General features: G+C 39.8%; 1 protein-coding gene across 1 annotated transcript in view; it reads right to left on the minus strand.

The window, feature by feature from the left end:
* Positions 1–20,309, minus strand: part of LOC132669982 (uncharacterized) — a 34,496-nt gene extending 14,187 nt beyond the window's left edge. The window contains exons 1-4 of the mRNA XM_081795940.1: positions 20,285–20,309; positions 19,626–19,808; positions 11,897–12,153; positions 1,060–1,195 (exon numbers count right to left, since the gene is read on the minus strand). Coding sequence (XP_081652066.1) covers positions 1,060–1,195; positions 11,897–12,153; positions 19,626–19,763 — 531 coding nt within the window. The 5' untranslated portion in view covers positions 19,764–19,808; positions 20,285–20,309. The remainder of the gene's footprint in view (positions 1–1,059; positions 1,196–11,896; positions 12,154–19,625; positions 19,809–20,284) is intronic.
* Positions 20,310–23,397: the final 3,088 nt, after the last annotated feature.

Here is a 23,397-nt window from a genome sequence, read left to right on the forward strand (position 1 = left end):
GCTGACAGCTCAGAGCCTGGAGCTGCTTCAGATTCTGTGTCTCCCTCTTTCTCTGTCCCTCCCCCACTCGTGTTCTGCCTCTCTCTCTCTCAAAAATAAATAATAAACATTAAAAATGTAAAACAAAAAAAAAGAGAAAATTCTGAGCTAGTAAATGTAGAAGGAATGATAGAAATTTAAAAATCAGCATTTTCTATCTAATGAAATAACTGATTCAGGCAAGGACCGTCAATGAATGCTAAGACACTTAATGAAAAGTTGGGAGGGCAACAGATACTTCTACAAAGACTTCATCATGGTTCTATAACATCACTTAGTAACCACAACTTTGACTATGTAGATGTATAGATGTAGAAATGAAAGAAGTCACACCTCTTTCCCCCAACCTTTCCCTTGTACTCCTGTAATCATCCTGCTTCCATTATAAATAGTCAGGGCTAAAAAAAAAAAAAAAAAAAAAAAAATGCTGTACTTCTTCCCTGGCTCCCATCCTCCGACATTCTTCTATAAAACCTCTACTCATCCGGTGAATTGCTTTCTACTAGTGACCAGGCTCATCTCTTCCTTCTAAACCCAACTCATGCCGTAATTCTAGATTTCAAGGTCAAATGTAGATGACCTGCCAGTTTAGCTTTGTGATTTCTGTGCCTCGGTTTCAATGACTTTTGCCTACACCGCCCTTCAACACACATTCAGAGCCCAGAATCCAGCTGCTGGCAGCAGCAGGAGGTAACTCACACCAGAAATGTAAAACACCGACATTTCATTCTCTTATCACCACCGCTCCTCCCAGGTCTCGCTCAGCTCCAATCCCTTTTACGGTTCTATCACAGGGGTCTTAGATTCACCTTGTGATTACTCTCTGTACCTCAGAAAGGCTTTCGGTCAACCATACTGCACAGCTTCCTTTGATTCCCCCCAACACCCTACGCCCCCCATTCCCCATCCCCCCAGGATCAGAAGCAGACCAACAACCTACTAAACATTTGCCAATTATCTCTTAGAGTAACACGAGGTCTTGCAAATCCTGTTTCTTGAAAAATCAATATTTATTCTCACCTTCATCATGAAACTATCCAAGGAATCTTCTTGTCCTTTCATATTCATATGATGGGTGAATCCATTAGCACCTGCTAACTTTTTCTCCAAAAGGCCTGCTTTCCGCTCTGCCTTTTCTCTTTCAGACAGATGGACTCTGTGTAAAATATTGGTGGGTAACAATATCATGAAACCAACTCAATTTTCAAACTTCAATTAAAAATAATTAAAGTTGGGGTGCCTGGGTGGCTCAGTCGGTTAAGCATCTGACTTTGGCTCAGGTCATGATCTCATGGCTTGTAGGTTCGAGCCCCTTGTCGGGCACTGTGCTCACAGCTCAGAGCCTGGAGCCTGCTTCAGATTCTGTGTTTCCCTCTCTCTCTCTCAGCCAGCCCCCATCTCAAAAATAAATAAACATTAAAAAAATAATAATGAAAGAGAGCACCTGGGTGGTTCAGTCGGTTGAGCGTCCAACTCTTGATTTCAGCTCAGGTCATGATCTTGCGGTTTGTGATTTCAAGCCCCATGTGGGGCTCTGCGCTGACAGTGCAGAGCCTGCTTGGGATTCTCTCTTTCTCTCCCTCTCTCTGACCCTCCCCTGCTCTCTCTCAAAATAAAGTTCTAAAAAATAATAATCATTAAATAAGCAATCCCCACTTAAAATATATTAAATATATGTATCAAGTTAGAAATGTACTTTTGCAAAGTGCTGTGCGGTTACCCAACTATTTCTAGGGAGAAACTAGAAATGGCAGAGAAATAGAGATGAAAACAATCCAGTGCTAGGTCCTCTAGTAGTTCCCCTGGGGAAGGTTAATTTTTAAACTGTCCTTTTCACGGGGAAATTTGAGCATGAATATCTGCCTGCCACTATTAGTAACATTGTGATGACCAGGAGGTTCCACAGAGGTACGAGGACTCCTGTTTTAATAATATCTGATGGCTCTTCCACTGGGATTTAATGAGAGGAAAGGGAATTCGAATAATGATGCAGCCATAGAGAAGAACATATGTAAAAACTTGTTTTATTATCAAATATACAAATAGCTAATTATTTGGTGTGTGTGTGTGTGTGTGTGTGTGTGTGTGTGTGTGTGTTTGGTTCTTGTTTTGATTACCTATCAATTGCTAGGTATTGTTAATATTTTCTACCCTGTACCCATAGCTAGGTCAAAGTTTCAGCCGATCTTCCATATTTTTGTTTGTTGCTGTTTGTGCATTTTTGATCCTCTCCTGTCTAAGAATTGCAGCTTACAGAATTAGTTAATTTGAGTCAGGTTAAAAGAAATTACCTGTATTATCCAAACAAATTTTTAATCGAAAAGATTATATTAGAGGGGCGCCTGGGTGGCTCAGTCAGTTAAGCGTCTGACTTTGGCTCAGGCCATGATCTCATGGTTTGCAGGTTCAAGCCCCACATTGGGCTCTGTGCTGACAGCTCGGAGCCTGGAGCCTGCTTCAGAGTCTGTGTGTGTCTCTCTCTCTCTGCGCCTCCCTGTTCATGATCTGTTTGTCTCTCTCTCCCAAAAATAAACACATTAAAAATTTTTTAAAAAAAGATTATATTAGAGACATGCAGGAGACCCTCAATAGGTCTAACACACCTATAACAGTAGGCCTAGAGTGAGAGTAGAGACAGAATGGGAAAAAACAATATTTGAAAAAATAATTCCCAAGACTCCATACCTGATGAAAGACATAATTGATAGATTCAATAAGTTCTTTAAATCCTAAGCAGGACAGATACAAAGAAAGCCACACTAAGACACATCATAGTCAAATTGCTACCAATAAAAAGCACACCTTATTACCTCCAAAGGCACAGCAATAAGACTGATAAATAACTTTTCAACAGAAACTATAGATGTCAGAAGATAACCAGATGACATTTTAGAGTGCTGAAAGAAAAAAATACTGGCAACCCCAAATTTTGTACTCAGTAACACAAACCAAAACAAAAAATGACCTTCAAAAAATGAAAATGAAATAATATAGTTTCAGAAGAAGAAGAAAAAACAGAAAGACTGTCAGAAGAAATGCTTTATAGGAAACACTAGGGGAGGTTCCAGTCCAAGATGGTGACATGGGAAGACCCTGGGCTCACCTCCTCCATGGAGGCACCAGGTCTACATCGATCTGTACAGCAATTCTGCCCTAGGGGGAGCTGAGGGCTGACTGAGCAGCTTCTATACAACAGAGGATGGGGTGACCACATGGAGAGGCAGGACAGACAGAGTAGCCGATACCCCTGCAAGCTCCGGGTCACTGGCCCACACCAGGTCCAGATGCCCTGGGGCTTGGAGGGAAAGCTGAAGGTTGGAAAAGCAACTGGAATGTGGAGGAACTGGCCCTGGAACCTTGCCCAGTGGTGAGAGAGCTGTTGGAACTCTCTCTGGGTAGCATAATCTGTGCTCCCCCTCCACCACGGTGGGGATGTGGATGGGAGCAGGGTTCCAAACCCCTGGTTGGCCTGCCACCCCAGCGAGCCTGGGCCCACTGGGTCCTGGGCCCATACCAGCCCCAGACACCCTGGGGCATGGAGGAGAAGCCACAGTTTAAAAGAGCAGCTAGGGTGTAAAGGAGCTAGGTCTAGAATCTCGCTAGGCAGTGAGGGAACAGGTAAAGCTTTTGCTGGGTCAGAGGGGCTGGGGAGCACCATGGTTTACCTTCCCCTTCTACCTGGATGGTGCAGATAGGACAGGGTCCAGGCTCCATGGCCAGCCTGTCATGTCAACAAGCCCCATGCCCCTGGCCCACACCAGCCTCAGACACCGTGGGGCACAGAAAAGCCACAGTTTAAAAGAGGAACCAAATATAAAAGAGCCAGTCCTAGAACTCTAACAGACAGCAGGGGGACCTGCTAGAACTTTCCAGGTTGAAAGGGCTGGTGAACACCACAGTTATGTTCCCCATCCAACTTGATAATGTGGACGGGAACAAGGTCCAGGCACCATAGCCAGCCTACCACCTCAGTGAGCCCCAGGCCCCTAGCCCGCCAACCCCAGCTGTCACACAAAGATGGCCCCAGCATGACACACACTGGGACACCCCTGGTCCAGCACTCACTATGGCTCCAACCATCATGCCAAGGTGACACAGGCACAAAGCACCTCCTTGGAAAATTCCAGGCCCACACCACTTCAGCTCCAGATAGCTTGCTAGGGGACACCTGACACAGAGCACTCTGGGACCTCTTAGCTAATGCCTACTTTGGCTCCAGCTGCCTTGCTAAGATGTCCCGTGCATGGAGCACCCTGGGAACCCCCAGCCCGTGTTCACTTTAGCTCCAGCTGCCCTGCCAAAACACCTCCTGTATGGAGCACCCTGAGACCCCAAGCCCACCCCTCACCTCGGCTCCAGCCACCCCACCAGGGAGCCCTCTGTACAGAATATCCTGGGACAACCTGGCCCATGCCGGCCTCCGTTTTAATCACCCCAATAGGGCACACTCTTCACTGAACACCTCAGGACACCCTAGCTGTCACCTACTTCTGCTTCAGGTATCCTCCCAGGCTGATCCTGTGCAGCACATGCCTCACCTCAGTTCCAGACATCCCACTGGGACACTTCCTACATGAGGTGCCCCTGGACCATTGGGCCATGCCCTCCTGTGGCTCCAGCTGCCCTGCCAGGGCACTCTGTGTGAAGGACCCCAGGACCCACTGGCTTGAGCTCACTTCAGCTTCAGCTGTCCTGCTGGGACACCTTCTACACAGAGTCCTGGGACCACCCAGGCCCACACTCACTTCCGCTCCAGCCATCCCACCAGGGTAGCCACAGCATGGAGTGCACTGGGACCCGAGCCCATGAAGACACAGTTCCAGCCAGCCAGCCAAAGGCACCAGCCACATACAGTCTACACAGAAGATGACCATATACAAGACCATTCCTGCAAGTTTAGGAGAAGTAGCTGTTCCATCTAATTCATAGAAACAAACACAGACAGTCCAGCAAAATGAGGAAACAGAGGAATATGCTCTGAATAAATGAACAAGACAAAACCCCAGAAAAAGAACTAAATGAAATGGAGATAAGCAATATGCCTGCTACAGAGTTTAAAGTAATTATCATAAAGATGCTCACCAGACTGGAAAGAAGAGTAGACTCAGTGAGAACTTCAATAAGGAGATAGAAAACATAAAGAGAACCAATCAGATTTGAAGAATACAATAACTAAAATGAAAAATACATTAGAAGGCAATCAACAGTAGATTAGAGAATACAGAAGAATATATCAGCAATCTGGAAGATAGGGTAATGGAAATCACCCTAGCTGAACAGCCAAAAGAAAAAATAATCTATTTTTAAAGAGGATAGGGTACCTGGGTAACTCAGTCAGTTAAGCAACTGACTCTGGATTTTGGATCAGGTCATGATCTCACAGTTAATGAGTTTGAGCCCCATGTCAGGCTCTGTGCTGACAGCCCGCTTGGGATCCTCTCTCTCCCCCACCCTTCTCTCTCTGCCCCTCCCCTGCTCACTCTCTCTCTCTCTCAAAATAAGTAAAATAAACTTAAAACAAAAAGAGGATAGGTTAAGGGATCTCTTGAATAACATCAAGCAAGCAAACATTCACATAATAGGGGTCTCAGAAGAAGAAAGGGGAAAAATTTTTATTTGAAGAAATAATAGCTGAAAAATTCCTTAACTGGAGAAAGGAAACAAACATCCAGATTCAGGAATCACAGAGAGCTCCAAACAAGATGACTTAAGGAGGTCCATATCACCAACACATAATAAAATAATTAAATGTCAAAGGTTAAAGATAAAGAGAGATTTTAAAAGCAGCAAGAGAGAAGCAACTAGTTACATACAAGGGAAACCCCATAGGCTATCAGCTGATTCTGCAACAAAAACTTTGCAGGCCAGAAAGGAGTGGCATATATTCAAAGAGCTGAAAGGAAAAAAACCTACAACCAAGAATATGCTACCTGTCAAGGTTATCATTCAGAATTGAAGAAGAGATAAAGAATTTCCTAAACAGGGGTGCCTGGGTGGCATAGTCAGTTAGTATCTGACTCCTGATTTTGGCTCAGGTCATGGTCTCATGGTTTGTGAGATCGAGCCCCACATTAGGCTCTGAGCTAACAGTGTGAAGCCTGCTTGGGATTCTCTCTCTCTCTCTTTTTCTGATCCTCCCTCCCCTCTCCCCCAAATAAATAAACTTAAAAAAAAAAAGAGTTACCCAGACAAACAATAGTTAAAGTTTATCACCACCAAACCAGCTTACAATAAATGTTAAAGGGGCTTTGTTAAGTAGGAATAAAAAGGTTATAATTAGAAGTAAGACAATTATGAATAAGAAGATACAAAATATATGACAGCATATACATAAGATGTGGAGGAGAGTAAAAAAGAAGTTCTTTTAGAATGTGTTCAAATTTCAATCAATTTACTATAAACTGCTAAAAACTTAGGGTCCTATATATGAACCTCAAGGTAACCACAAACTCAAAACCTATGATGAATACACAAAAAATAGAGAAAAAGAATTCAGGCATAACACTACAGAGAGTCATCAATCACAGGGAAAGACAGTTTGAGAGGAAGAGACAGAATAACTACAAAAATAACCAGAAAACAACAAAATGGAAATAAGTACATACTTATCAATAATTACTTTCAATGTAAATGGTCTAAGTTTTCAAATCCAAAGACAAAGGTTGGCAGCTAGATTAAAAAAAAAAAAGAGCTATCTATATGCTGCCTACAAGGGACTCACTTCAGACTTAAAGGCTTACACAGACTGAAAGTGAAAGGATAGAGAAAGATACACCATGCAAATAGAAATGAGAGAAGAAAAAAAAGCCAGGATAGCAATAGTTATAACAGACAAAATAGACTTTAAAACAAAGATTGTAAGTAGAGATAAAGAAGGGCATTACATAAAGATAAAGTGGTCAATCCACCAAGAGTATATAATGACTGTAAATATCTATACACCCAAAATTGGAGCTTAAATACATAAAGAAAACATTAGCAGACATAAAGGGAGAAATTAACAGTAGTACAATAATAGTAGAGAACTTTAACACCTCACTCACATCAATGGATAGATCATCCAGGCATAAAATCAATAAGGAAACAGTGTCTTTGAATTACATATTAGACCAGATGGACTTAACAGATATATACAGAACATTCTATCCAAAACAACACTATACATTCCTTTCAAGAGCCTATGGAACATTCTCCAGGATAGATCACACATTAGGCCACAAGGCATGTCTCAATAAATTTAAGAAGATTGAAATCATATCATGCATCTTTTCTGACCACAATGGTATGAAATTAAAAGAATCATAAGAATGTACTAGAAAAAAACACAAATGGAGGCTAAACAACACGCTGCTAAACAGTCAATAGGTCAATTTAAAAAAATCAAAGAGGAAATAAAAAAATACGTGGAGACAAATGAAAATGAAAACACTATGGTCCAAAATTTTGAGGACACAATGAAAGCAGTTTTAAGACAGAAATTTACAGCAGTACAGGTCCACCTCAAGAAACACACAAACACAAAATCTCAAATAAACAACCTAATCTTATACCTAAAGGAACTAGAAAAAGAAGAACAAAGTCCAAGTTTAGTAGAAGGAAGGAAATAATAAAGATTTAAATAGAAATAAATGAAATAGAGACAAAAAAGAAAGAGAGAAAGAAAGAAAAAAGAAAGGATCAGTGAAACCGAGAACTATTACTTTGAAAAGATAAATAAAACATTGATAAACCTTTAACTGGACTCATCAAGAAAAAAAGAGAGAAGACACAAACAAATAAATCAGAAATGAAAGAGGAGAAGAAACAATAGACATGACAAAAATAAAAAGGATTATAGGAGACTACTCAAAAAATCATATGCCAAAAAATTGGACAACCTAGAAGAAACGTATCAATTCCTAGAAACATATAATTTTCCAAAACTGAATCAGGAAGAAATAGAAAATCTGAACAGATTACTAGTAACAAAATTTAATCAGTAATAACAAAATTTTAAAAATCTCTGAACGAACAAAAGTCTAGGACCAGATAGATTCACAGGTGAATTCTACTAAACATTTAAAGAAGAGTTAATGTCTATTCTCCTCAAAATATTCCAAAAAACAGAAGAGGGAGGAAAGCTTCCAAATATGAGTCTTGATACCAAAATCAGACAAAGACACTACATAAAAAGAAAACTATAGGCTAATATCCCTGATGAACATAGATGCAAAAATTCCCCCCAAATAGGAGCAAATTGCATTCAAAAATACATTGAGGGGAGCCTGTGTGGCTCAGTTGGTTGAGCATACAACTCTTGATTTCGGTTCAAGTCATGATCCTGATTGCAGATCATGGGTTTGTGGGATCAAGAGCTGTGTCAGGCTCCACACTGAGCAAGGAGCTTGTTTAAGATTCTCTCTTCACCTCTGTGTCCCTCACCCATTCTCTCTCTCTCTCCCTCACTCTCTCTCTCATTCTCAAAAGTAAAATTAAAAAAATACATTGAGGGGCGCCTGGGTGGCTCAGTCAGTTGAGCGACCGACTTCCGCTCAGGTCATGATCTCACGGTTGGTGAGTTCAAGCCCCGCATCAGGGTCTGTGCTGACAGCTCAGAGCCTGGAGCCTGTTTCTGATTCTGTGTCTCCCTCTCTCTCTGCCCCTCCCCCACTCATGCTCTGTCTCTCTGCGTCTCAGAAATAAATAAGCATTAAAAAAATTAAAAAAAAATACATTCAAAGGGTCATCCACCATGATCAAGTGGGATTTATTCTGGGGGTGTAAGGATGGTTCACATTCATGAATCAATGTGATAAACCACATCAACAAAATGAAGGATTAAAATCATATGATCATCTCAATGGATGAAAGAAAAGCATCTGATAAAATCCAATACTCATTCATGATAAAAGCTCTCAATAAAGTGGGTTTAGAGGGAACACACCTCAACATAATAAAGGCCATATAAAAAAAAAAAAAAAAAAAAAAAAAACCACAGCTAACATCCTACTCAATGGTAAAAAAAAAAAAAAAAAAAAAAAAAAATATGCGAGCTTTTCCTCTAAGATCAGGAGCAAGACAAGGATGTCTATTCTCACCACTTTTATTCAACATAGTGCTAGATGTTCTACCAACAGCAATCAGACAAAAGAAAGAAAGAGAAAGAAAGAAAGAAAGAAAGAAAGAAAGAAAGAAAGAAAGAAAGAAAGAAACAGAAAGAAAGGAAGGAAGAAAGAGAAAGAAAGAAAAGGCATCCAAATTAGTAAGGAAAAAGTTAAACTGTCACTATTTGCAGATAACATGATACTATATATATAAAACCTTAAAGACTCCAACAATAAACTATTAGAAATAAAAAATAAAGTCAGTAAAGTTGCAGGATACAAAATTAATACACATAAGTCGATTGCATTTCTATACACTAATAAAGTAGCAGATAGAGAAATTAAGAAAATAATCCCATTTATAATTATACCAAAAAGAACAAAATATCCAGGAATAAACTTAACCAAGGAGGTGAAAAATCTGTACTCTGAACACTGTAAAACATTGACAAAAAGAAATTGAAGATGACACAAATGGGACGATATTCCATGCTCATGGATTGGAAGAATTAATATTGTTAAAATGCCTATACTATCCAAAGCAATCTATACATTTAATGCAATCCCTATCAAAATACCAATGGCATTTTTCACAGGACTTGAGCAAATAATAGTAAAGTTTGTATGGAATCACAAAAGACCTTGAATAGTGGATCTTCACATGAAAAAGAATGAATTTGAACTCCTAACCCCTAACTCACATCATATACAAAAATTAGTCAAAAATTTTCAGAGATATAAATTTAAGTGTTAAGACTATACATCTTAAAAAGAAAATATATGCGTCAATCTTTGTGACCCTGGATTAGGCAATGGTTTCTTAGATATGACACCAAGTCTCAAGTGACAAAAAATAAACTTCCATCCAAATTAAAATACTTTGTGCTCCAAAGGACACCATTAAGAACATGAAAAGACTGAGCCAGGCTCAGAGGGACATGCGACTCCTGATCTCGGGGTTAGGAGTTCAAGCCCCACATAGAGTATAGAGATTACTTAGAGAAAAAAAAAAAAAGTGAAAAGACAACCCACAGATGGGAGAAAATACCTGCCCGTCATATGTCTGATAAGGGTCCAGTGTCCAGAACACATAAAAAACACACCTCAAAAATAAAAAGACAAATAACCCAATTGAAAATTGGGCAAAGGATGTGAATAGATATTTCTATAAAGAAGATACACAAATGGCCAATAAGCACATGAAAAGATGCTCAACATCTTTAGCCTTACAGAAATGCAAATTAAAATCACAGTAAGATACGACTTCCTATCCACTAGAACGGCTATCATAGAAAAGACGAACAATAACAGATGTTGGTGAGGATGTGGAGTAACCGGAATCCTCAAACATTGCTGGTGGGAATGTAAAACGTGTAACTGCCTTGGAAAATAGTCTGGAAGTGCCTCAAAAGTAAACAGAGTTACTTTATGACTCAGCCATTCTACTCCCAAGGCATATACCTAACAGGAATGAAGCATACAGTCACGTAAAACTCACATGAGAATGGTCACAGGAGCGTTATGCATTAAGTCACCCCCAAAAAAGGAAACAAGCCAATGTCCATCAACGGATGAATGCATAAACAAACTGTGGTATATTCATACAATAAAATATTATTCAGCCATAAAAAAGAGTGAAGTATGCTGATTCATGGTTCAACATGGATTAACCTTAAAAACATTGTGCTAAGTGACGTGAGCCACAGGCCATATATTGTATGACTGCATTCATGGAAAATGTCCAGAAAAAGCAAGTCCATAGAGAAAGAATGTAGACTGGTGGTTGTCAGAATGGGGAGTAACTGAAAATAGGCATGGGGTTTCTTTGAGGGGTGATTAAAAATGTTCTGGAATTAGTGGTAATGATCGCACAATCTTGTGAATATATTAAAAACTACTGGGGCACCTGGGTGGCTCAGTCAGTTGAGCAACCGACTTCGGGTCAGGTCATGATCTTGCAGTTTATGGGTTCGAGCCCCACGTCGGGCTCTGTGCTGGCGGCTCAGAGCCTGGAGCCTGCCTCAGATTCTGTGTCTCCCTCTCTCTGCCCCTTCCCTGCTCATGCTCTGTCTCTGTCTCTCAAAAATGAATAAACATTAAAAAAAAAATTAAAAAAAAACTACTGAATTGCATACTTTAAAGGGGTGCATTTTTTTTCTTTTTTTATTGAAGTACAATTGACTAAAAGGGTGAATTTTAATGGTATGTGAATTACATCTCTATAAAAACGTCTTTTTTAGGGGCACGTGGGTGGCTCAGTTGGTTAAGCGTCCAACCAGGTCATGATCTCATGGTTTATGAGTTCAAGTCCTGTATCACACTCTGAGCTCAGAGCCTGGAGCTTGCTTCAGATTCTGTGTCTCCCTCTCTGTCTGCCCCTCCCCCTCTTGTGTTGTCTCTCTCTCACTCTTTCCTTCTCTCTCCCTCTCAAAAATAAATATTTTAAAAATGTCTTTATTTATTTATTTATTTATTTATTTATTTATTTTAACAGGCTCCAGGCTCTGAGCAGTCAGCACAGAGCCTGACGCAGGGCTCGAACCCACGGACTGTGAGATCATGACCTGAGCTGAAGTCGGCCGCCCAACTGACTGAGCCACCCAGGCGCCCCTAAAAAAAAATGTCTTTTTTTAAACATAATAATTTTGAGTCAGGTATTACATGAAATTCTACTAGTTTTAAATTCTGTGATCCATCAGGAATATGGAGTTTATATACTATTTGCAAACTTATGACAAATGAGATGTTTGAAAACAAACTAGAACATTTCCTACCTTAGATTGTTTTCCAGTTCTATAATTTTTTCAGTTAGATCCCAGTTGCCTCTTTCAAGATTCTGAATATTGGTGTTTTTCAAAGATTTAATTCTGGTTAGAGAAGCGATAAGTTCCTCTAGGTCCTTGATATCCTCTTTCAGGGACATTATCTGGGAAGACTGATGCACGTTATTTCGTTTGTAACTTTCTAGCTCACTCTTCATCTCTTGCAATGAAGTTTCTTTTATGAAGAGCTTGTTTTGAAGGTTTCTTAGCTATTCAGAAAGGGAAAATGTTACTTAAAATCATAATGTTGGTTTTAGAAAATTCATGACTTTAAATCATTATGGATATTTCAGTTATAACTTATTATACAATAAAATGAAGATTCTCAAATCTCCTAACAGTATATTCCAGTGTTACACTCATTTTTTTTTTTAAGTTTACTTATTTATTTTGAAACAGAAAGCAAGAGTTGGGGAGGGGCAGAGAGAGAGAGGGAGAGAAAGAATCCCAAGCAGGGTCTGCAGTAACAGCACAGATCCCATGAGCCTGAGATCATGACCTGAGCCAAAATCAAGAGTTGGACTCTCAATAAAAAAAAAAAAGAGTTGGACTCTCAACTGACTGAGCCACCCAGGCGCCCCTGAAGAGTGTAATTTTTTTAAACATTTATTTATTTATTTTGAGAGATAGAGAGAGAGGGAGAGAGAGGATCCCAAGCAGCTCTGTGCTGCTGTCAGCACAGAGCCCACGTGGGGCTCGATCCCATGAACACTGAGATCATGACCTGAGCCTTTAAATCAAGAGTCAGACCCTTAACCGACTGAACCACCCAGGGACTCCTGAAGCAGCATAATTAAACAACAATAACAACCACAACAACAACAAAAACCATTAAAATGACACATAGGGTTTAGAATAAGCTATTTTATTCTCATCAACATTAAAGTTGTTCAAATTTTGTTGTGAGAGTAAATCACACCAATAATGAATTCTATGATGCCTAGCAGAAAAGAAATACCTAATGCTTTCGCCGTAGACGTGTTACTTTATGTTGGTTGTGAAGGGGGAGTATGTTCAGAGGCCTCTCTCCTTAAAAGCTATGTTTACACCACTTGTTTCCTGGCCTTATCTGTGCTCATCAGTGAAATGGTTGCATAGGAGAGTCAGGAGAAAGAATGAGGCTTATACTGACTATATGTTATTTTAAAGCAAATAAAGGAAAGAAAAGATCATAAAGTTATGAAGAGAAGCAAGAGTGATGGCTTGCGAGAGAGGAAGCAACGGAAGACAGCCACAAACCGCTGAGAAAGACCAAAAAGAGATTGGAGAGGCAGAGTGCATGGCTGCTGTCAGGTGACTTATCTTTTGGTAGCATTAAAATTTTTTTTTTTTTAATTTTAGGGGTGCCTGGGTGGCTCAGTCGGTTGAGCATCTGACTTTGGCTCAGGTCATGATCTCGTGGTTTGTGCATTTGAGCCCCTTGTCAGACCCAGTGCTGACAGCTCAGAGCCTGGAGCCTGCTTCGGATTCTCTCTCCCTCTCTCTCTGCCGCTCCCCTGCTTGCACTCTGTCTCTCCCTCTCTCTCAAAAATAAATAAACATTAAAAATTGTTTAAATAATAAAATAAAATAAAAAATTTTAAATTTTAGAATGGAGAGCAAGTAGGGGAGGAGGCAGATGGAGAGAGAGAGAGAGAGAGAGAGAGAGAGAGAGAGAGAATCTTAAGCAGGATCCACATTCAGGGGGAAGCCTGATGCAGGACTTGATCCCATGACCCTGAGATCAAAACTGAGAGTCAGCTGCTCAACTGACTGGTCATTCGGGTGCCCCTTGGTATCATTTTTTAAACCTCTGCTCTTCTATCTGATAAGTGAAGAAAGTTCACTAGATGGAGAAAATTGAGGTACTGCTAATATTCAGGGGTCAGTTAACTTTTTTTTTAATGTTTATTTTAATATATAGAGAGAGAGCTCACATGAGTGGGGGGAGGGGCAGAGAGAGAGCAAGAGAGAGAAGCCCAAGCAGGCTCCTCACTGTCAATGCTGAGCCTGATGCAGGGCTGGATCCCACCAACCGTGAGATCATGACCTGAGCTGAAATCAAGTCAGATGCTTAACTGACAGAGCCACCCAGGTGCCCCAGGGGTCAATTAACTTTTGATTTAACCTAATTTGTTCAAATTTCTTAATAGGCTGTATAAGATCCTTATGAACTAGTAAGAGAGGAGGGAAAAGGGCAAATTAGATGTAACATAATAGGGGTGCCTGGGTGGTTCAGTCAGTTGAGCATCCGACTTCAGCTCAGGTCACGATCTCATGGTCCATGAGTTCAAGCCCCGCGTCGGGCTCTGGGCTGACGGCTCAGAGCCTGGAGCCTGCTTCCGATTCTGTGTCTCCCTCTCTCTCTGCCCCTCCCCCGTTCATGCTCTGTCTCTCTCTGTCTCAAAAATAAATAAATGTTAAAAAAAATTTAAAAACAACTGCAAATGATTCTTCAATTATCTCAATAAAATTTTCAATTTTAAAATTAATAATAATGGGTTCTGACATATTTTTCCTTAGCAGGAAAATTTACATTGCCTCCATTCACCCCCTCCAGAACTAGCTGAATCCACCAGGTTTCTCCTATTTGCCTTATTACCAAGCTAAAGGAAGAGAAGCATCTTATCTGCATGAACACAGTCATATTGCCCTCACAAATAAAAATTTCTATGAAAAATCAAACTAAAAATACTGGCAAAACACACTAAAGTTATTTTAGGACACCAGGCCTTATTATACATATTAGTAACATTTTTTACAAGTTCTTTAACTCCTGTTTATTACTACAGCAGTGTACCTGACTATGCAAGAGTTTTAGTTCAATATCACAATGCCTAAATTAGACAATACAATCACCAACTGCATTCTTTAATATTCATCACTTCTATATCTGGCTTTTCTTAAATATAGCCCTTCTTGCACCTGTGTCTCCATTATTGGGCAGAAACACATGATAATGTCCCACAAAGAAATGAAGTTGATTATAACAAAAAAATTTAAATGCATGCAGTGAAGAGAATAAACTGGCTTATCAAGACAATTGTGTTCCTGTGGAATTAAATAATAGGTTATTGGAAAAGAGAAAGATGACTCATGTTGAAGATATTCTGTTGAAATCACTGGACTCTTTTTTTTAAATAACTTTAGGGGCACCTGGGTTGCTCAGTTGGTTAAGCGTCTGACTTCAGCTCAGGTTACGATCTCAAGGTTCCTCATGGGTTTGTGAGCTCAAACCCCACATATGGCTTGCTGCTGTCAGCACAGAGCCCGCTTTGGATCCTCTGTCCGCCCCCCCCCCCCCCTGCTTGTGTTCTCTCAAAAATAAATAAATAAATAAAACATTGAAATAACTTTAACACTGGGAAACCATGCAATAACAGTCACCAATTTTTATTAAATTCAGAAAATCCCAATAAGTGATACAGAATACTTTTTTTAAATTTATTTTTATTTTTTTTATTTAAAAAAAAATTTTTTTTTTAACGTTTATTGATTTTTGAGACAGAGAGAGAGCATGAACGGGGGAGGGTCAGAGAGAGGGAGACACAGAATCTGAAACAGGCCCCAGACTCTGAGCTGTCAACACAGAGCCCGACGCGGGGCTCGAACTCACGGACCGCGAGATCATGGCCTGAGCCGAAGTCGGACGCTTAACCGACCGAGCCACCCAGGCGCCCCTACGGAATACTTTTTAATACATATACTATCAAAAACCAAGTCAAAATGATATCTTGTAGAGCCTTTCATATGTGTTTTGATAAATAGATTAAACATACTTACAGTTACCAATGACTTATGTACATGTAGAGAATTGCTTTTAAAAAGTACTTTGAAATTCTTGAAAATAACTTACATATTTCCTTTAGAGAAGGTTTAAAACCTATGATCTTTTGTTGACAATTTGGTTTAAAAGCCTTCTTTATGAATTAGGCATAGATAAACCTTAATCTACTCCAAATCTGAATTATCAAAAATCCCAAGGGACACCTGGATGGTTCAGTTGGTTAAGTGTCCAGCTTGGGCTCAGGTCAGGATTTCGTAGCTTGTGAGATCCAGCCCTGCGCCGGGCTCTGTGCTGACAGCTCAGAGCCTGGAGCCTGCTTCAGATTCTGTGTCTCCTCTCTCTGCCCCTGCCCTGCTCATGTTCTGTCCCTCTCTTAAAAATAAATAAACACTAAAGAAAAATTTTTTTAAATCCCTAACTTGTTAAATATTAGTGGTAAGTTATACTACGGACAAGAACAATAATGCTACCCATACTAAAACTGCTAAGGTTTTCAGGGATTTGGCATTATATTTTTCTGTGGGGAAAAAAAAAAAGACAAATTAAGAAATCTCTCCAGTGTCATAAAATGGATTGCATTTATATAAACTCCACCACTTCAATTTAATCTCTATTCACCTCCATATACTAAAAGAGGGAAAAATTTAGAATAAATAGAATTAAAAGAAATATATTTATCTATATATCTGTATATTTATTTAAAAATTTTTTTTACATTTATTTATTTTTGAGAGACAGGGTGAGACAAAGTGAGAGTGGGGGAGGGGCAGAGAGAGGGAGACACAGAATCTGAAACAGGTTCCAGGCTCTGAGCTGTCAGCACAGAGCCTGATGTGGGGCTTGAACCCACCAACCGTGAGATCATGACCTGAGCCGAAGTCGGACACTTAACCGACTGAGCCACCCAGGCGCCCCTGTATATTTATTTTTTTCATGTTTTTTTAAATTTTATTTTTGAGAGAGAAAGAGAGAGAGACAGAGCCCCAAATGGGGCTTGAACTCAACAACCATGAGATCATGACCTGAGCCAAAGTTGGTCACTTAACCGACTGATCCACCCAGGCACCCCTATGTTTATTTATTTATTTTTTAACGTGTTTTCTTTTTTTTTTTTTTTTTTTTTTTTTTGAGACAGAGAGAGACAGAGCATGAACAGGGGAGGGTCAGAGAGAGGGAGACACAGAATCCGAAACAGGCTCCAGGCTCTGAGCTGTCAGCACAGAGCCCGACACGGGGCTCGAACTCAAGGACCGCGAGATCATGACCTGAGCCGAAGTCGGCCGCTCAACCGACTGAGCCACCCAGGCGCCCCTATTTATTTATTTTTTAATGTTTATTTATTTTGTGAGAGAGAACGAGCGTGCATGAGTGTGAGCAGGGGAGGGACAGAGAGAGAGAGAGAGAGAGAGAGAGAGAGAGAGAGAGAATCCCAAGCAGGCTCTGCACTGTCAGCGCAGAGCCTGATTGGAACTCAAACTCACGAACCAACCGTGAGATCATGATCTGAGCCGAAATCAAGAGTTGGACACAACCAACAGAGCCACCCAGGTGCCCCTCTTTATCTATATGTTTCAATAAAACCTGGAGTCAGACTATTGGTAGATGAGATAGCAGAAAAGAAGGCCCAAGGAATCAGGCCCCTGTTGTAGGCTGAGTTTTGTCTTCTCAAAATTTCACATGTTGAAGTGCTAACCCCCAGGGACTCAGAACGTGACTATATTTGAGGACAGGATCTTTAAAGAGGTAATTAAGTTAAAACGAGATCTTTAGGGTAGGCCATAATCCTGTATGACTGATGTTCTCAGAAAGAAGTGAAAGTTTAGGGGCGCCTGGGTGGCTCGGTTGGTTGAGTGTCTGACTTCAGCTCAGGTCATGATCTCATAGTTTGTGAATTTGAGCCCCACATAGGGCTCACTGCTGTCAGTACAGAGTCTGCTTCAGATCCTCTGTTCCTGCCCCAGCTCCCGCCGGGCCCTTGCCCCTCCCCCACTTGCACATGCTCTCTCTCAAAAATAAACATAAAAAAAAAAAAAAAGAAGAGGAAATTTGGTCACAGATACAGAGGGAAAACCTCATAAAGACACAGAGAATAGATGGCTATCTATAAGCCAAGAAAAGAGGCCTCAGAAGAAATGAACCTTCTCACCACACACACACACACACACACACACACACACACACACAGTCATTATGTGAGGTGATAGAGGTATTAACTAACTTTACTGCGATCATCATTTTGCAAAATATATGTACATCAAAACATCACAGGGGCACCTGGGTGGCTCAGTTGGTTAAGTGTCTGACTTCGGCTCAGGTCACGATCTCACGGTCTGTGAGTTCAAGCCCCGCATCGGGCTCTGTGCTGACAGCTCGGAGCCTGGAGCCTGCTTCGCATCCTGTGTCTCCCTCTCTCTCTGCCCCTCCCCCGTTCGTGCTCTGTCTCTCTCTGTCTCAAAAATAAACATTTAAAAAATTTATAAAAAAAAATCACATTGTACACACATTGTACATCCCAAACTTACGTAATGTTACATAAAAATTTATAAAAATTTATAAAAAAAAATCACATTGTACATCACATTGTACATCCCAAACTTACGTAATGTTACATGTCAATTATGTGGCAATAAATCTGAGAGGAAGAGGAAGAGGGGAGAAGTAGCAGTTGCAGTATTGGTAGAAGAAGAAGGAGGTGGAGAAGGAGTACTACTAATCCTGCTGATACCTTGTCTTAGACTTCCAACCTCCAGAACTATGAGAAAAATTTTTATTATTTAAGCCATCTAGACTGTGCTCCTTTCTTACGGCAGCCCTAGCAAACTCATGCACACGCCATATATAGCTACTTACTTGAAAGGCTGGTCAGTGTCCCACAATATAAGCATTCAGAATATTTTACTTGAAGGTAACCATAGAGACAGGGCAAGCATAAACAGCCACATCACAGTACCTTAACAATGATAGTGGCCTTTGAGATTCAATCATGGTTATCTGGGAGACTCTCTTGCAACAAATAGCCTGAGGGTGCTTGAGCTCAACTAAAGAATTCCTACACTCTTGGGGCGCCTGGGTGGCTCAGTCAGTTGAGCGCCCAACTTCAGCTCAGGTTATGATCTCACAGCTCGTGGGTTCGAGCCCTGCGTAGGGCTCTGTGCTGACAGCTCGGAGCCGGAGCCTCCTTTGGATTCTGTGTCTCCCTCTTTCTCTGCCCCTCCCCCACTCATGCTCGCTCTCTCTCTCTCTCTTAAAAATAAATATTAAAAAAAAATTACTACACTCTAGTTCATCACCTGGTGTTAAGGGAAAAGTCAAGGCATTTTCTACAAATGTGGTTTCTTTCTTTTTCAACTGTTGATGTTACTCAGATGTCTCCTCAAGTATTATATAAGACTAGTGGATATTTGACATTTGGTGCTGTTTTAAATAGGAACTCAATCTTTCCATTAAAAAACGCATAATACATGTAATTGATTAGTATTTTTACATAAGTTTTGAGCATGGCAGTTCCTAGCACGATTTTAACACTACAGCATTCAGTGGTCCACTCAAAAGTATCTAACTATGTACCATCTTCAAAAGGATTTATCTGGTAAAAAAGCAAACAGATTTGGGTCTAAATTAGTGTTCCTCAGTAATAAGACAGTTCAAAATTTAGAAAAAAAGCACAACTTAGTTATGAGTCCCTTATCAGAATGTTTCTCTCTCTGGTGCACCTGGGTGGCTCAGTTGTTTAGTCTGACTCTTGATTTCTGCTCAGGTCACGATCTCATGGCTCATGAGTCTGAGCCCCACTTAGGGCTCCACACTAATAGCACGGAGCCTGCTTGGGATTCTCTCTCCCTCTCTCTCTGCCCCGCCTCCACGTGCATTCCCTTCTCTCTCTGTCTCTGAAAAAAAAAAAGTTTCTCTCCTTACTTTTACAGAGGATACATTTTCCTTTGGCACTTTATTTTCAGATAATCCATATACCTCAGCTAAAAGAGTCTTGTTTTTCACCAACAAAGCAGTAAGGTCAGGACAGACTGGGTCAGCTGCTCTTTTCTTGTACATCATTGGGTTCTTGGTGGGAACCGTTTTAACAGGTGGATCAAAACAAGCCTACAAAGAGAAACTGCAAATTAATTAACTGAACGTGTACCCTATTGATCAAAACCAACAATGTTTGAACTCACACAAATGCAATTAAGTAGCTTTAAACAGAATACAACTTTAAAATATTTATTTTGAGGTGCTGGGATAACAAATGCAATAGGTCTCAGGAAAATAGCAAGTAGCCCATATTATTTATCTAAATAAATATAATTTCTAAGAGTATAGGAATCAAGACAACACATATGTGATATCTGGGGAAATGTTAAATCACATCCAATAAAACCTTTATAGAGACGTGAACTATTAGAAAGCCATTGATGAAAGAATTACCTGTATGTATTTGTTTTATTTTTGGTTACAAATCAATTCCTATGCATTTTATTATTATACAAATTGATTTTTTAAAATCTGATTTTAGTAAATCAGTGTCAATTTTGTTTTTTCCACACCTATATGGAGGGTAAAACTTAGGGAGTATTTACCTGTATGACAGTATCTCCTCCTCTTCTCAAAAGGGTGTGCAAAGTGTAATTGTAATTAGTACAATTTTTGTTAAGAACAAAGTTTATATGACTCAAATAAAACCAAGAAACATGTATTAACATAAATCTCTAAAAAAACATATAAATCTATCACATGGTGCTTAATGTGCTAAAGAACAAAATACATTTTTCTAAAGTTACCAGGTTTTAGAATTTTATGCTTACCAAGATACTAGGAAACAGAATTGCACAAGAGAATACAAAATAACTATGTTTAACTATTTAAAGAAATAAAAAAGGAGCATTTGGCTGGCTCAGTCGGTAAAGCGTGCATCTCTTGATCTTGGGGTTGTGGGTTTGAGCCCCAGGTTGGGTATGGAGATTACTTCAAAACAAAACATTAATAAAAAAATAAGAGGTGCGCCTGGGTGGCTCAGTCGGTTGAGCGGCCGACTTCAGCTCAGGTCATGATCTCGCGGTCCGTGAGTTCGAGCCCCGCGTCGGGCTCTGTGCTGACAGCTCAGAGCCTGGAGCCTGTTTCGGGTTCTGTGTCTCCCTCTCTCTGACCCTCCCCCGTTCATGCTCTGTCTCTCTCTGTCTCAAAAATAAATAAGCGTTAAAAAAAATTAAAAAAAAAAAAAATAAGAGGGCTGCCTGGGTGGCTAAGTCACTTGAGCATCCAGCTCTTGATTTTGGCTCAGGTCATGGTCCCAGGGTTGTGGGATTGAGCCCCACATCGGGCACCACTCTGAAAAAAAGAAAGAAAGAAGGAAAGAAAGGAAGAAAGAAAGAGAGAAAAGGGAATTTGGAAAATATAAATAAGTCACAGGATCACAAAGAATAAATGTCATGGAAAAAACAACCAAATAAGATTTCTAGAAATTAAAAGTATAATTTTAATTTAAAAATGGAATGGACATGTTAAAAAACAGATTAGGCCTAGTTGAAGAATAAACGGATTTATAGGAAGCAACAAGAGGACAGCATACAGGAGACAATAAATGGTAAATATAAAAGAGAGTTCAAAGGCACAGAAACAACATGAAGTGGTCTATCATATGTCTATTTGGAGTTCAAGAAGTTTATAATTTAAAGAACAGGAAGAGGCATTATTTAAAAACATAATGTCTGAGAATTTTACAGAATTGTTGAAAGATATCAATCTAAGTGGTCTAGCAGATCCCAAGAAGAGTAAATAAAAAGAATTCCTTACCTACACACTCATAATGAAATTGCAGAACATCAAAGAAATATCTAAAAAGCAGATAATTAGAAAGGACAGGCAGTTACAAAGAAATAGCTGTTGGACTGGTGAGTGACTTCTCAACAATAATACAGAAGATTGAAAACTGCAAAATGATAGCTAAGAAAAATTTCCACCGGTTCTAAGAGACACAACTTGTCAAGTCTCTACAACTGGGATGCATCTAAAGTTGGTGCCATTTCATATAGTGGGTAGTTTAGGTGGCAACATTTTTAAACTTTATAATAGTGCATAAAATAGTAGCAATTCTTCAAATCAAGGATATATTGTAACTGGCAGCTAGAATTCTATACTGAATGAAATTATGTTTTAATAGGGGGGTAGAATAAAGACATTTTAGAGAAACAAAAACTGAATTTACCAATATGCCCTCATTTAAGAAAATTCTAAAGGATAGATTTCACATAGAAAATTAACTTACAAAGTCTAAAATACAAGCAAGAATAGTAAAAAATAACAGTAAATATGTGGATATATTTAAAGAAGCATTAAGTAATTTTAAAAATAGGATTTAGGCGGGGCGCCTGGGTGGCGCAGTCGGTTAAGCGTCCGACTTCAGCCAGGTCACGATCTCGCGGTCCGTGAGTTCGAGCCCCGCGTCAGGCTCTGGGCTGATGGCTCGGAGCCTGGAGCCTGTTTCCGATTCTGTGTCTCCCTCTCTCTGCCCCTCCCCCGTTCATGCTATGTCTCTCTCTGTCCCAAAAATAAATAAAAAACGTTGAAAAAAAAAATTAAAAAAAAAATAGGATTTAGGGGATTGAAAATAAAGAATAGAACCAATGCAGGACAAAAAAATGCATATACATGGATAGGAGAAAAATAGTTTAAAGCAGTATAAAATCTTCAGATTTCTCAGGAGTTAACAAAGATTTCAGTTAGCTTTGTTAAGTATATAATGTAATATAGTTAATATAACTACTAAAACTGTAGTCATATAACTTTTAAACTAGTAGAAAAGGATGGGGTGCCTGGGTGGCTCAGTCAGTTAAGCAACCGACTTCAGCTCAGGTCATGATCTCACAGTCCGTGAGTTCAAGCCCCGTGTCAGGCTCAGTGCTGACAGCTCAGAGCCTGAAGCCTGCTTCGGGTTCTGTGTCTCCCTCTCTCTCTCCTGCTCATGCTCTGTCTCTCTCTGTCTCAAAAATAAGTAAAAACATTAAAAAAAAATTTAAACTGGTAGAAAAGGAAAAAATGGAATGAAAAAATAAATACAACAAAACAAAAACATAGTCAGTTTTTGGCACGAGAAGAGGAGGAAAAGGAAACAGAAATATAATGAGACAATAGAGTATGCATAATGTGGGGTGTCTGGGTGGCTCAGTCAGTTAAGTGTCTGACTTCGGCTCAGGTCAGGATCTCATAGTTCTTGAGTTCGTGTCTCATGATGGGCTCTGTGCTGACAGCTCAGAGCCTGCTTCAGCTCCTCTGCCTCTCTCTCTGCTCCTCTCCACCTTGCACCCTCTCTCTCTCAAACATAAATAAACATTGAAAAAAATTAAAAAAAGAATATGCATAATGTAATGACAGATATACATCCAAATTGTCAGTAATATCTATAAATGTAAATGAACTAATCCTTCTAGTTAAAAGCAAAGATTATCGACATTAGTTGAAGCAAAAAACTGAAAAACCATATGACAACTAAGAGTTTAATAGGTAAATAATGTGGTATATTCATACAATAAAATACTGCATAATGATGGAAATTAATTTTTCATTTATTATTTTTTTTTTATTTTAGAGAGAGAGAGCACACACAAACAGGGGAGAGGGGCAGAGAAAGAGAGAATCTTTTTTTTTAAGTTTATTTATTTTTCGGGGCGCCTGGGTGGCTCAGTCAGTTGAGCGT

This window comes from Panthera onca, chromosome B3 (assembly GCF_046562875.1).
Source record: "Panthera onca isolate mPanOnc1 chromosome B3, mPanOnc1 haplotype 2, whole genome shotgun sequence".
NCBI classification, from domain to species: Eukaryota; Metazoa; Chordata; class Mammalia; order Carnivora; family Felidae; genus Panthera; species Panthera onca.